The sequence below is a fragment of the Ammospiza caudacuta genome, chromosome 31 (assembly GCF_027887145.1).
Source record: "Ammospiza caudacuta isolate bAmmCau1 chromosome 31, bAmmCau1.pri, whole genome shotgun sequence".
NCBI lineage: Eukaryota > Metazoa > Chordata > Aves > Passeriformes > Passerellidae > Ammospiza > Ammospiza caudacuta.
In genome coordinates, this window is record NC_080623.1 from 2,234,654 (window position 1) to 2,248,239 (window position 13,586).

A 13,586-nucleotide genomic window follows, 5' to 3' on the forward strand; every position below is an offset into this window, starting at 1 on the left:
GCGCGGGGGGTCACGCGGGGATGATGCAATGGCGGGAAATGGGCCACGCCCCCCGGCAGGCACGGGGCGAGGGGCGGGGCTTGTCCGGAAATGGGCGGGGAATACGGGGAGTGGGCGGGGCCTCGGTGCCACCGGGTCTCGTTCTCCCCGCCCGGGATTAACGGGAGGGGCGGGAGGGGGAAAGGAAAGGGGGTCTCAGCCCCCCCATCCCCTCCCCTCCATTGCACGTGGGGGGCACTGGGGCGAGGGGGCGGCACCGGGGGGGTCCTGGGGGGAGCTGGGGGCGCCTGTGGGGGCCGAACTGGCGCCATGGGCGTGCTCTGGCTGTGGGTGGCGGCTGCAGGGCTGGGGCACACCCGGGACCCCTCCCCTGTCTGCGGGGTCCGGCTGCCCCCAGCCCCCCATCCCTGTGGGGTCCCACAGGCTCCCCCCGTGTCCCCCCAGTCCCAGCTTTCCCACCCCCAGTTTGGGGGGGCGCTGCTCCTGCCGCCCCCCAGAGACACCGACACGCACACGCTGGGAGCTGAGCTGTTTATTGGGGTACGGGGGGACCAGAGACCCCCGGTGGGGGAGCAGGGGGGACAGGGAGGACCCCCAGGGAACTGAGGGGGGCAGAGGATGGGGGGGCCGAGCCAGGGTATTTACAAGCAGCAGCTGGGACCTGCGGGGGGGGCACAGGGCCCAGGGGTTCCTGGGGGGGCACGGGGGTGTCCTCAGCGGGGGGGTCCTGGGGCCTGGTCACTTCTGCAGCCGCTTGATGCGGGCGTCGATGTCGGCAAAGTTGTCCTCGACGATGGCCAGGTTGTCCTTCATGGTCTTCTGCACCTGGGGGGGCAGAGGGGGTGGGGGTGAGTGGGGATGGGGGCAGGGGGGATGGGAAATGGGGCTAAGTGGGGATGGGGTGATGGGGCAGGGGGGCATGGGGGTGAGGGGGATGGGGTGATGGGGTCCGTGGGGATAGAGCAGGTAGGGATGGGTGATGTGGGTCACTGGGGATGGGGCAGTGGGGCTGGGGGCAATGGGGGGCCAAGGGGTCCCACCTCAGCCAGCAGCACCGCGTTGTCCTTGAGAGCCCCCGCGATCTCCTGCTGTGTGGTGTCCAGGTGCACCAGCACCTGCCCGAACTGGGTGGCTGTGGGGGCACACACCTGAGTGCTGGGGAGGGCAGGCAGAGACCCCCACCCGGTGCCCCCCCCAGCCCCCCCGGCCCTCACCTTGCTCGTGCAGGTCCCTCAGGGTCACCAAGCGCTGCACCACGTCGGGCAGGGCGCTGGCCACGGCGTCCCAGCTCTGCAGCGTCTCGTACAGCTGGTGGATCTGGGGGCACACGTGGAGTGGGGGGTCAGCACAGCCTGGGGGGGCCTTTCCGGATCCCCCCCCGGCCTCTGGGCCCCCCAGCCCATACCTTGCTCTGGGTGTCAGCGTCCTGCACCGTGGCCTTGTGCTTGGCGATCTCGTTCACCTTGCCCAGGACGCTCTGGGGTGGGGGAGACAGAAACCCCAAATCCAGCAGCGGGCCCCAAACCCAGCAATGTCTCCCAGTTTAACCCCAGCAGTGCCCCCCAGCTCCCCTCACCTGCAGCCGAGCCTCCACCTGGTCCAGCACAGCCACATCCAGAACGTTCACCTTGGCCTGCAGCACCTGCACCGTGTCCTGGGGAGGGGGGGCAGGTGAGGGGGGTACAGCAGCCCCCCCAAAGCGCTGGGGGCAAGGGGGGGACAGGGGCTCCCCCAAACCCCTCTTGCCCAACTCACCATGAGACTGGAGCCCTTCATTCCCACCAGCAGCGGGTTCTGTGGGCGAAACGGTGTCAGTAGGGCCAGGTGAAGGGGGAGGGTAGGAAAGTGGCAGGAGGGAGGGAGAGTGGGCAGACCCCCCTCACCTGGGCCCTCAGAGGGAGGGAGGTAGGTCAGCCCCCTCACCTGGGCCCTCCCATGGGCCCTCCCCTGGCTGCCAGGCTCACACCTGGGCACTCCCCTGGCTGCCAGGCTCACACCTGTGCCCTCCCCTGGCTGTCAGGCTCACACCTGTGCCCACCCCTGGCTGCCAGGCCCACACCTGTGCCCTCCCCTGGCTGCCAGGCTCACACCTAAGCCCACCCCTGGCTGCCAGGCTCACACCTGTGCCCTCCCCTGGCTGTCAGGCTCACACCTGGGCACTCACCTGGCTGTCAGGCTCACACCTGGGCACTCACCTGGCTGTCAGGCTCACACCTCATGGCCGCCTCCAGCTGTGCCAGGCGCTTCTCCAGCTCCGACACCTGCGGGGTTTGGGGGGAGCTGCTGGGACTGCGCTGCAGGGCCGGGTGCCAGGTGTGGTGCCCCCCTGTGGTTCCAGCAGCCCCCTCACCTTGGCAGACTGGGCAAACTGGTCCTGCTCGGGCCTCCAGTAGAGCTCGAAGGTGACAGCGTCGCCGGCAGTGGGTGCGGCCCGCGCGGGGCCCTTCCCCGGGGCGGCCTTGCTGCACTTGGCCACCTCCAGCTGCTGCAGCAGCCGCCTGGGGACAGCCCAGAGGGGACAGCGTGGGCAAAGGGACAGGGCGGGCAGGGGACAAGCTGTGCCACCCCATGGGGACACTGCCATGGCCCCGCGGGGTCCTGTCCCCCACTCACTTGGCCAGGGCACCCTCGGGGTCAGCGAAGTCGACGGCGGCACCGGGGCCCAGAACCTTCTCCAGGTGGGAGCTGAGCAGCTGCTGCTTCAGCACCTCCACCTGCCTGGCCAGGGCCATGGGCGTCAGCTCCTCCTCTGCCCCCGACTCCTTCACCGAGCTCTGGGGGACACACAGGGGACATGTCACCCCTGGGACACACCCTGGGATGGGGGGGCTCACCTGGGGCAGATGGAGGCTCATCTGCACACACAGGTGCTGTGTCACCCCCAAACCATTCCCCAGGACAGGTGGGAGCTCACCTGGATCTGCTCCACGTCCCGGAGCAGCTCCTGCACCTCGTGCTGTAACCGCTGGAATCGCTGCTGCGGCGTCTCCTTGGCACCAAGACCCTCACCCAGCTGGGGGAGAAATGGGTCAGGGGGCTCAGGGGGGGCTCACACAGGGCCAGGGGAGCTCATGGGATGGTGGAAGGGTCATGGAGGTTCAGGGGTCTCACAGGGGGCTCAGAGGTCTCAGGGGTCTCAGGGGGCTCACAGGTGCTGGCAGCACCTGGCACCAAGCAGAAGGAGCAGGTGAGGCCTGCAGGGACAGGTCAGAGCAGCCTCAGGTGGCACCTAAAGGGAACCGGGTGGGGTCAGTGGGGCAGGGCAGGAGCAGCCCAGGAGGGTCCTGAACCCACAGGGAGAGGGAGTGCACTGGAACTCATCTTCATCCTCACGGAGCTCCTCATCTTCACACTCAGAGCTCCCCATCTTCACCCCCATGGAACTCCTCATCCTCACCCACATGCAGTTCCTCATCACCACCCCCATGGATTTCCCATCTTAGAGCTCCTCCTCCTCCTCTTCCTCCTCCTCCTCCCGGAGCTCTACAGCTGTGGGGTGGTTCTGGGTGCTGCTGTGCCCCCCGTGCAATGTGGGGGTTCCCTGCTCTTTGCCCAAACCCAGCTGCTCCCAGAGCAAACCTGGGCTGGGCCAGTTTGGGGGGTGATGGCCTGGCCGGACAGTGACCAGCCCAGGGGACACAGCTGTCACCCCCCCAGCAGGCCAAGAAGGAGCCAGGTGACCAGAGCCACCTTCTCCCCTTTGGCCCTGGGTGCCAGGAACTGCAGCCCACCCTGAGGGTCCTGAGGGAGCAGAGGAACTGGGACAGCCTGGGGAATTGGGGTGACAGAACTGCAGTCAGTGAGGGGACAGGCAGGGCCCTGCTGGGGGAATAGACCCCAGAACATGGGGGTACCCAGGAGAGGCCCGGGGGTCCTGGGGACACCAGCTGAACATGAGCCAGCCAGGAGTACCCTGAGACCCCCGGGTCCCCCACAGATCCACCCTGGGACCCCCAGCTCCACCAGGACTTGGTTACAGCGCTGTCCTGAGCACCCTCGGGGGTCTGTGCTGGGGACAGGGGCTCCCAGCATGGCAGACTGGGCTGGACTGGGCAGAGACCAGCAGGGCACTGCTGGAGCTGGCACACAGCTCCTGGGGGCTGCAGCAGGTGACCCCGGGGACCTGTGGCACCCAGGAGCGTGCCAGCACTGCGTGAGGAGGGGGTGTCCCTTGCCCACTCACCATCTCATACTCCCCAGCCTCGTAGCCCGTTGTGCGCGTGCGGCCGATGCGGTCAGAGAAATCTGCAGGAGGCAGAGCCGGGTGTGACCAGGGGGCTCAGTGCCCCCTGCCTCCCTGGCTTGGTGCCCCAGTGGTCCCCTGGCTCGTGCCCAGCCCCCCGGACCCGTGCCCAGCCCCCCGGCCCCCCAGCTCACCCACACCCTCGGTGCCCAGGCGCTTGTCCCGGAACTTCTCGTAGGCCGCGTTGGGGTTGATGATCAGGTGCTCCACGCTGGTGCTGCTCAGCTCCTCCTGCACACGGAGCCACGTCAGGGACAGGGACAGGGACAGGGACACGGCGCTCCCAGACTGCCACCACCCCCCCAGCACGGACAGGGATGGGGACAGGGGAGCCCCAAGGCTGCCACCACCCCCAGCACACAGCATGGGCAGGGCTGGAGGCGCTGCTCCTCCCCAGGACAGGCCTCCAGTGCGGCCCAGTGAGGGCCCTGCTGGCAGCGATGTGGCACGTCCCCATGGGGCCAGGGTGGGGACATGGCACCCCTGAGTGGCCTGGCCCAGGGGAGGTACCCTCAAGAGTCTGGAGTGGGGATATCAGACCCCAGGCTGGCCCAGCGTGGTGACACTGGGCCCTGGTGACACCACCCTGGTGACACTGGGCCCTGGTGGCACTGGGCCCTGCTGACATTGGGCCCCGGTGACACTGGGCTCTGGTGACACTACCCTGGTGACATTACCCTGGTGACACTGGGCCCTGGTGGCACTGGGCCCTGCTGACACTGGGACCCGGTGACACTGGGCCCTGGTGACACCACCCTGGTGACACTGGGCCCTGGTCTGGCCCAGCCCAGCACACAGGGTCCCCCAAAGATGTGTCAGGACTTCGGGCCCCCGGCCTGGCCCAGCTCAGAGTCCCCCAAGGTTCAGCCTATCCCAAAGTGTGGAACATTCCAGCAGCCCCTGGCCAGCACCAGGACCCACTGCTGGTCCCTCCAGGGTGATCCCTGTCCCCTTGGGACTGTCACTGACCCCCAGCTGTGTTTTGGCAGGACAACCTCCTTCCCAGGGTGACCCCCGGCCCCCTGGGGCTGGCACTGCCCTCTGGTTGCCTTTGGGGCTCATCAGGGGGGCAGTGGGAAGTGTAAGCCCCCAGACCCCCAATCCAGGGGCTGTGCCCTGTGCCAGGCAGGGTGGGCACAGCCGGTGTGTCCCTCACCCTCTGCTGCCCTCAAGGGTGTCCCCAGCTCAGCAGGGCTCTGGGAGGACCCAAAGGACCCCCTGTGCCCCTGTGCAGCCCCTGGCTCTGGCCCGGGTGGATCAGGGCTCTGGCCCAGGTGGATCCGGGCCCGGGTGGCTGCGGGCAGTGAGAGCAGCAGGAGCAGCGCTGGCAGCATTAGGGGGCTGCGGTGGGTGGCAGCGGGTGACAGTGGCTGAGGGACAGTGACAGTGGCTGGGACACGGGCGCTTACCAGCTCCTGGCGTTTCCCAGAGGTGAGAAAGTCAGAGCAAGGTTAGAGAGGGGAGAGAGAGACAAAATCCGCGTTAGAAGGTCCGGCCCGCGCCCGCCGCCCCCCGAGGGCTGGGGACCCCTGAGGGACAGGGAACCCCACGGGATGGCGACCCCCGGGGGCTGGGACCCCCGAGGGCTGGGACCCCTGCAGGACAGGGAACCCCATGGGATGGGGACGCCTGAGGGACAGGGAACCCCACGGGATGGGGACCCCCGAGGGCTGGGGAGCCCCGAGGGATGGGGAGCCCTGCAGGACGAGGGGCAGTGGGACAGACCCAGGGCAGCCAGGGATGGAGCAGCAGGGCTGTGCCCTGGAGGGGAGCAGGACTGGCAGAGTTTGGGGATCACCCCATAACTCCCCTCAGCAGCTCCAGCTCCTGCCCAGGGTGGGGGGATGTGAGTGCAGCCAGGTGCTCCCCCCGGGACCCCAACACCCAGCGGGACCCCCGGGGAGCCTGGGGGGGCTCTGTAGGGCCAGGGGCTGCCCCGGCCCCGCAGCTGCCCCGTGCAATGCTGGCAGCAGGGAGGGGGCTCAGCACGGCCCCCCCATGCCCAGGCAGGGCCCCAGGGCAATGAGACCCAGCCCGGGGGTCCCGGGGGTCCCAAGGCCAGGTGGGCAGTGCAGGCAGCAGGCAGAGGATGCAGAGGGCAAGGCAGAGCGGGGGGCAGTGCAGGGCACCCCAAAACCCCCATGCACATGCAGCAGTGCCCCCCCATGCACCCCAAAGCAGGGCCGCGCTTACTTGTGCAAACTGAGTCCAGGCCAGGCGGGAGCGGGGGGGAAGCGGGGGGAGCCCTGGTCAGTTTGGGGGCTCCCCGAGGGAGAGGAAAGACCCCCCAGCACCCCAGAGCTGGTGAAGGGCTCCCCGAGGCAGGGGGGGCTTAGGACCCCCCATCTGTCACCTCCCACCACAGTAGGGGTCACCTCATGACTTTGGGCTCCAACCCCTGTTTCAGCCCACCTTGCTGCTCCGGCCCTCACTGGGGGGGTCTCTTTGCCCCCCTCAGGATTTGGGGGTACCTGGTGGGCCCCTGCTCCCTGCCAGGGACCTGTGCCAATCTCCTGCACCCCAGAAACACCAATGGCACTGAAGGCAGAGGGGGGCTGGTTGCACCCCCTGCACCCCCAAGGCCTGGCACCCCCTCAGTGTCTTGGGGGGCACCGAGTCACTCCTCAGGCTGTGACCCCTGAACCCCCATTGTCCTCCCCAGCACACCTGGGGGTCACCCCACACCTCTGGGGGGTCACCCCATACCCCTGGGGGTCCTCTCTGCCGTGTGGCCTCAAGGACAGATCCAGTGTCACCCCACGGGCCCTGGGGGTCCTTGGGGCCCCTCAGTGATGGGGCTCTGGGTCACTCCCACTCTGGGGGTCCCCTGAGTCCCACAGGGATGGACCCCCCATCACTGCACACTGACCTCCCCTGGCCTCAGCCCAGGCTGGGGACACCCCAGTACTCACAGCAGATTTAGGGGGTCCCCCTTGTTCCCCTCGGGGTGGGGCTGGGGCACTGGCAGCCCTGTTCGTCTTGGGGACAAGGACAGCAAGGCCAGGGACAGCCAGCCTGTGTGGGGGGGGCTGTGCTGATCTCCCCTTCCTGCCCCACAGGTAGGGTGACACAGGGGATGGGGGGACACTGCAGGGGACACTGTCACTGCAGGGGACATTGGGACTCTGGGGGACACTGTCACTGCAGGGGACACTGTCACCGTGTGGGGAGATTGGGACTGTGGTGGACATTGGGACACAGTCACTGCAGGGGACACTGTCACTGCAGGGGGACACTGTCACCATGGGGGACACTGACACTGTGGGGGTCACTGTCACCATGTCACTGTCAACATGTCATACTGGGACTGTGGGGGGACACTGTCACTATGAGGGGACGCTGTCACAGGGGACAATGTCACTGCAGGGGACACTGTCACTGTGGAGGGACATTGGGACTGTGGGGGGACACACTGCGGGGGGGACACTGCCACTGTGGGGTGATGTGTCCCTGTGGAGAGACACTGTCCCCATGGGTGCTGTGTCCCTGTGGCTGCTGTGTCACTATGGGTGCTGTGTCCCCATGGGGTGCTGTGTCCCTGTGGGTGCTGTGTCCCCGTGGGTGCTGTGTCCCTGTGGCTGCTGCGTCCCCGTGGGTGCTCTGTCCCCGTGGGTGCTCTGTCCCTGTGGGTGCTGTGTCACTGTGGGTGCTGTGTCCCTGTGGGTGCTGTGTCACTGTGGTGCTGTGTCCCCGTGGCTGCTGTGTCCCTGTGGGTGCTGTGTCCCCGTGGGGTGCTCTGTCACTGTGGGTGCTGTGTCCCCGTGGGTGCTGTGTCCCCATGGGGTGCTGTGTCCCCGTGGGTGCTCTGTCCCCGTGGGTGCTCTGTCCCTGTGGGTGCTGTGTCACTGTGGGTGCTGTGTCCCTGTGGGTGCTGTGTCCCTGTGGGTGCTGTGTCCCCGTGGGGTGCTCTGTCCCTGTGGCTGCTGTGTCCCCGTGGCTGCTGTGTCCCTGTGGGTGCTGTGTCCCTGTGGGTGCTGTGTCCCTGTGGGGTGCTCTGTCACTGTGGGTGCTGTGTCCCCGTGGGTGCTGCTGTGTCCCTGTGGGTGCTGTGTCCCCGTGGGTGCTGTGTCCCTGTGGGTGCTGTGTACCCGTGCAGGCTGTGCTGCTGCTGGGTGCATGGGCGGTGGGGGCCGGTTCCCTGCCCCGGTGCCACTCCTGGGGGTCCCGGGGGGTCCCGGGGGTCCATTCCAGCTGCTGCTCCCCCCCGGCCGGGCCTTACCGCCTCGAACTCGGCCTGGTCATCCTCGGGCAGGTCACTGGTCTCGTACACGTCGGGCTCGTTCCGGGCCTGCGGCACCAGGGGCTAGGCTGGGACCCCCAGCTCACCCCCACACCTCATCCCCATGGACACCTCTGATGGGGCACACCTCATCCCCATGGACACCCCAGTGTCCCCACACCTCATCCCCATGGACACCTCTGATGGGCCACACGTCCCCCTGGACACCCCAATGTCCTGACAGCCCTTGCTGACTGCCCCCAAACACCCCAATGTCCCCCCAGCACCCCGACTCACTGCCCCTGTCCCCTGACCTCCCCCAGCTCCCACAGTCACCCCAAACACACGGGGTGCTCTCACCCCCCGGGGATCTGTGTTCACCCCACGGACAGACCCACAGACAGACAGACAGGTCCTCCCTGGCACCCCAAACCCCCTCCCATTCCTACAAACACCCCAAACGTTGCCAACCCCCACACCCCACTGACCCTTCAGCTCACCCCCAGATCTTCTCACAGACCCACAACCCCCCAGATTCCCCAAATCCCCCTGCTCCCCAGACCCTGTCAGTCATTCCAAGCTCAGACCCCCCAAACTGACTCGGTCCCTGCTGCTCCTCAGCCCCCCCAGTGCCCTTGGACCACCTCAGGACCCCTGAGTCCCCCAATCCCCTCAGATCCCCCCAAACCACTCAGAACCCCCAGCCCCTGCCAGTGCCCGCAGATCCCTGAATCGCTGCAGATTCCCCAGGATCCCCTCACCACCCTGAGACACCCCACGGCACCCTCAGACCCTCAAATCCCTGCAGATTCCCCCCAAATCCTGCAGATTCCCCCGGATCCCCTCATCACCCTGAGACACCCCACGGCACCCTCAGACCCTCAAATCCCTGCAGATTCCCCCGGATCCCCTCATCACCCTGAGACACCCCACAGCACCCTCGGATCCCCCCGGCCTGCTCTGACCCTCAGACCCTCTCAGAGCCGCCCTTCTCCCACCTCCCCAGTCCCTCCACGTCCCGCCGGTCCCCTCCTGTTCCGAGATGCCCTGGCCCCCCTCAGGCCCCCTCAGACCCCCCGGCCCTCTCAGACCCCCCAGTCCCCTCTGAGACCCCCTGGCCCCCTCAGACCCCAAATCCCCGCAGTTCCCTCATTCTCCCCCAGGGCCCTTATCCCGCTTGACTCCCCCGATCCCCTCAGAGCCCTCAGCACCCCTCTGATCCCCCTGAACCCCTGCCCCTCCGATCCCTCAGAGCCCTCAGCATCCCCAGGCCCCCGATCCCCTCACACGTCCGCCGATCCCCTCGGACCCCTCAGCACCCGCAGGCCCCTGATCCCTTCACACCCTTCAGCACCCCCAGGCCCCTGATCCTCTCAGACCTCCCCGATCCCCTCAGACCCCTCATCATCCCCAGGCGCCCCCATATCCCCTCAGACCCCCCCCCATCTCTCAGAGCCCTCAGTATCCCCAGGCTCCTGATCCCTCCGGCCCTCCCGATCTCCTCACAGAGCACCCCAGGTCCCTGATCCCCTCACATCCCCCCACAGCCTCCCACATCCCCTCAGAGCCCCGGCTCCTCCCCGGCCCAGCCCCTTACTCACGATGCCGGGCAGGTCGGCGTACTTGGGGTCGGCCATGGCGGGGGCGGTACTGGGGGCCGGTATTGGGGAGTCGGTAATGGGGGTCAGTAATGGGGGTCGGTGTTGGGGGGTCCGTGCAGGGGGGGCCGGTGCCGGGGGGTCCCGGAATGGCCGCGCAGGGCCGGGGCGGGGCCGATCTCGCGAGAGCGGCGCGGGGCGGAGCGAGGGGGGAGAGCGCAGGGGCGGGGCCGGGCGGGGATGGGGCGGGGCCTGATGGGGCGGGGGCGGGGCCTGAGCGAGCAGACGGGGCGGGGGCGGCACTGGGGGGACAATGGGGGGACAATGGGGGGGACAGGGGGACACACGGACACGAGGGGACAATGGGGGGACACACGGACGCGGGGGGACAATGGGAGGATAGGGGACACGGGGACACAGCACCCCACGGACACGGGGGAACAATGGGGGGACAGGGGACACACGGACACGGGCAGGGCACGGGGGTACAAGGGGGACATACCGGGGGTGAACAAGGGGCGGGGAATGGGGGGAGACACGGGGGGTGACACAGAGGGTGACACACGGATGAGGGCACACGGGGACACGCACGGGGACACACATGGGGGGCACACGGGGGGACACGGGGCAGACACAGGAGAAAACCTGGGGGCGGCACAGGGGCTCACAGTGCCGGGGGGACACACGGGAGGACACACGAGGGGCACACGGGGAGCACAGCGATGGGGGGACACGGAGGGACACCCGGGCCGGACTCACGGGTGAGGGCACGCACAGGCCGGGTGGCACTGGGGGGCACCATGGGGGTGTCCCGGGCTGCCCCCCATGCTGGGGCCGCCCTTCTCACCCCCGGGAGACCCCCGGGTCAGCTCCGGCCCCCCCCGGGTCAGCTCCGGACCCCCCCGCCGTGTTTGGGGGTCACCTGCAGGGGGCCCGGGCAGAGCCCCCGCTGTACCGGGGGTGGGGGGGGATGAGTCAGGACCGCGGCCCTCCCGCGGGGGGGGCACCGAGCAGGGGGGCCGGGGGGGGGCTGGCCCAGCTCCCCCTCCCCAGCCGCATCCCCGGGGTCCCGTCCTGCCCCCCCCCGCCGTGAATCAGCACTTTGGGGGGGTCCATCGCGCCCCCCCCCTCAGTCCCGGCCACCTTAAGAGCCGCGGGCGGCTCCACCTTAAGGCGGGGGAGGGGGCGCGGGGGGGCGGCCTCCCCCCACCCGCCGGTGCCGGGGCTGCAGTGGCGACAGCAGCGGTCACAGGAGCGGCGACAGCGGCAGCTGCGGAGCGTCAGCCCCGCCCGGCGCCGCCTCCCGCATCCTGCAGCCCCCGAGCCGCATCCCTGAGCGGCATCCTGCATCCCTGAGCGGCATCCTGCATCCTTGGGTACCACCCGCAGCCCTGGGTACCACCCTGCAGTGCTGAGCGGCATCCTGCATCCCTGAGCAGCATCCTGCATCATTGGGTACCACCCCTGAGCAACATCCTGCAGCGCTGAGCAGCATCCTGCATCCTTGGGCAGCATCCTGCATCCTTGGGTACCACCCGAGCAGCATCCTGCATCCCTGGGTACCACCTCTGAGCAACATCCTGCATCCCTGGGTACCACCCCGGGCAGCATCCTGCATCCTTGGTCAGCATCCTGCATCACTGAGCAGCATCTCAAGCCCTTGGGTACCACCCGGCGTCTCTCCTTGAGCAGCATCCTGCATCCCTGGGTACCACCCGGGCAGCATCCCTGAGCATCACCCCGCACCCTCGGGTCCCGCTCAGCACCCCCGGGTGCCGCCGTGCCCGCCGGTGCCCGCTGTCCCTTAGGCTGTGAGCAGCGCCCCGGGTGACCCCCCCCGGCCCGAGCCCCCCCGTGTGGAAGCCCCCCGAGCCCCGGCATGGCCGAGCCCAGCTCCGAGTGCAGCATCAAGGTCCTGTGCCGCTTCCGGCCGCTCAACCAGGCCGAGATCCTGCGGGGCGACAAATTCCTGCCCGTGTTCCAGGGGGACGACAGCGTCGTGCTGGGGGTGAGTCACGGGGGGGGCAGGGGCGGGGACCCCAACTTGGGGGGCGCTGTCATTTGGGGGGGGGGGAGCAGATCCTGTTCGGGGGGGGGGGGAGCGCTGCTGGGTGTGGCCGCTCCCCCCGGGACCCTCCCCATGCCACCCCCCCCTCCCATTTCCGAGGCTCCCGGCACTCCCAGTTTGCCCAGTGCAGATGGGGGGGGCACTCCCAGTTTGCCCAGTGCAGGATGGGGGCGCTCCCAGTTTGCCCAGTGCAGATGGGGGCACTCCCAGTTTGCCCACTGCAGATGGGGGCGCTCCCAGTTTGCCCAGTGCAGGATGGGGGCGCTCCCAGTTTGCCCAGTGCAGATGGGGGCGCTCCCAGTTTGCCCAGTGCCGGATGGGGGGGGCACTCCCAGTTTGCCCAGTGCAGATGGGGGGGGCTCCCAGTTTGCCCAGTGCAGGATGGGGGGGGCGCTCCCAGTTTGCCCAGTGCGGGGGGGGCGGTGTTTACATGGAGCGGACACGCCCTGATCTCCCGGGGGGGCCCCAAAGCAGCCGCGGGGGGGGGGGGGGCGATGCCGCAGACCCCCCCCCCCGCCCCCCCCCCCGCGCTGCGGCCCTGCCCTTTGTTAGGGGCTCATCCTGGGGGGGGGGTGAGACCCCCAAAATATCGGCCCCCAAAATATCGGCCCCCCCAAAATATCGGCTCCCCCAAAATATCGGCCCCCCCAAAATATCGGCCCCCACAAAATATCGGCACCCCCAAAATATCGGCACCCCCAAAATATCGGCCCCCCCAAAATATCGGCACCCCCAAAATATCGGCTCCCTCAAAATATCGGCCCCCCCAAAATATCGGCACCCAAAATATCGGCCCACCCAAAACATCGGCACCCCCAAAATATCGGCCCCCCCAAAATATCGGCTCCCTCAAAATATCGGCCCCCCCAAAATATCGGCACCCAAAATATCGGCCCACCCAAAACATCGGCACCCCCAAAATATCGGCTCCCCCAAAATATCGGCACCCCCAAAATATCGGCACCCAAAATATCGGCATCCTCAAAATATCGGCACCCCCAAAATATCGGCACCCCCAAAATATCGGCACCCAAAATATCGGCATCCTCAAAATATCGGCACCCCCAAAATATCGGCACCCCCAAAATATCGCCCCCCCCAAAATATCGGCACCCCCAAAATATCGGCACCCAAAATATCGGCCCCCCCAAAATATCGGCCCACCCAAAACATCGGCACCCCCAAAATATCGGCTCCCCCAAAATATCGGCACCCCCAAAATATCGGCACCCAAAATATCGGCATCCTCAAAATATCGGCACCCCCAAAATATCGGCACCCCCAAAATATCGCCCCCCCCAAAATATCGGCACCCCCAAAATATCGGCACCCAAAATATCGGCCCCCCCAAAATATCGGCCCACCCAAAACATCGGCACCCCCAAAATATCGGCTCCCCCAAAATATCGGCACCCCCAAAATATCGGCACCCAAAATATCGGCATCCTCAAAATATCG

The 13,586-nt window shown here is 67.7% G+C and overlaps 2 protein-coding genes across 2 annotated transcripts in view; one reads left to right on the top strand and one right to left on the bottom strand.

Moving 5' to 3' along the window:
* Window positions 1-524: 524 nt before the first annotated feature.
* On the bottom strand, window positions 525-10,159 carry DCTN2 (dynactin subunit 2). The gene is made up of 14 exons (XM_058821952.1): window positions 10,064-10,159; window positions 8,463-8,531; window positions 4,378-4,474; window positions 4,184-4,245; window positions 2,915-3,013; window positions 2,614-2,774; window positions 2,351-2,498; window positions 2,196-2,261; window positions 1,756-1,794; window positions 1,577-1,654; window positions 1,406-1,477; window positions 1,215-1,317; window positions 1,041-1,132; window positions 525-825 (listed from the first exon to the last, which is right to left on the bottom strand). The coding sequence occupies exons 1-14, from the start codon at window positions 10,097-10,099 to the stop codon at window positions 739-741; spliced, it is 1,209 nt and encodes a 402-aa protein (XP_058677935.1). The 5' UTR covers window positions 10,100-10,159; the 3' UTR covers window positions 525-738.
* Window positions 10,160-11,475: 1,316 nt separating this feature from the next.
* KIF5A (kinesin family member 5A) overlaps window positions 11,476-13,586 on the top strand; it is a 30,611-nt gene continuing 28,500 nt past the window's right edge. Inside the window, exon 1 of the mRNA XM_058821972.1 lies at window positions 11,476-12,068. Within this exon, the coding sequence (XP_058677955.1) occupies window positions 11,940-12,068 (129 nt within the window). The 5' untranslated portion in view covers window positions 11,476-11,939. The remainder of the gene's footprint in view (window positions 12,069-13,586) is intronic.

Bases quoted from the DNA above. Each gene is read 5' to 3' on its own strand.
- DCTN2 (XM_058821952.1), bottom strand. From the start codon at position 10,099: ATGGCCGACCCCAAGTACGCCGACCTGCCCGGCATC. The intron at 4,246-4,377 runs GTGAGCTGGGGG...TGCCTCCTGCAG, and splicing joins CCTGGGCACCGAGGGTGTGG to ATTTCTCTGACCGCATCGGC. The intron at 1,655-1,755 runs GTGAGTTGGGCA...CCCCCTCCCCAG, and splicing joins TGAAGGGCTCCAGTCTCATG to GACACGGTGCAGGTGCTGCA.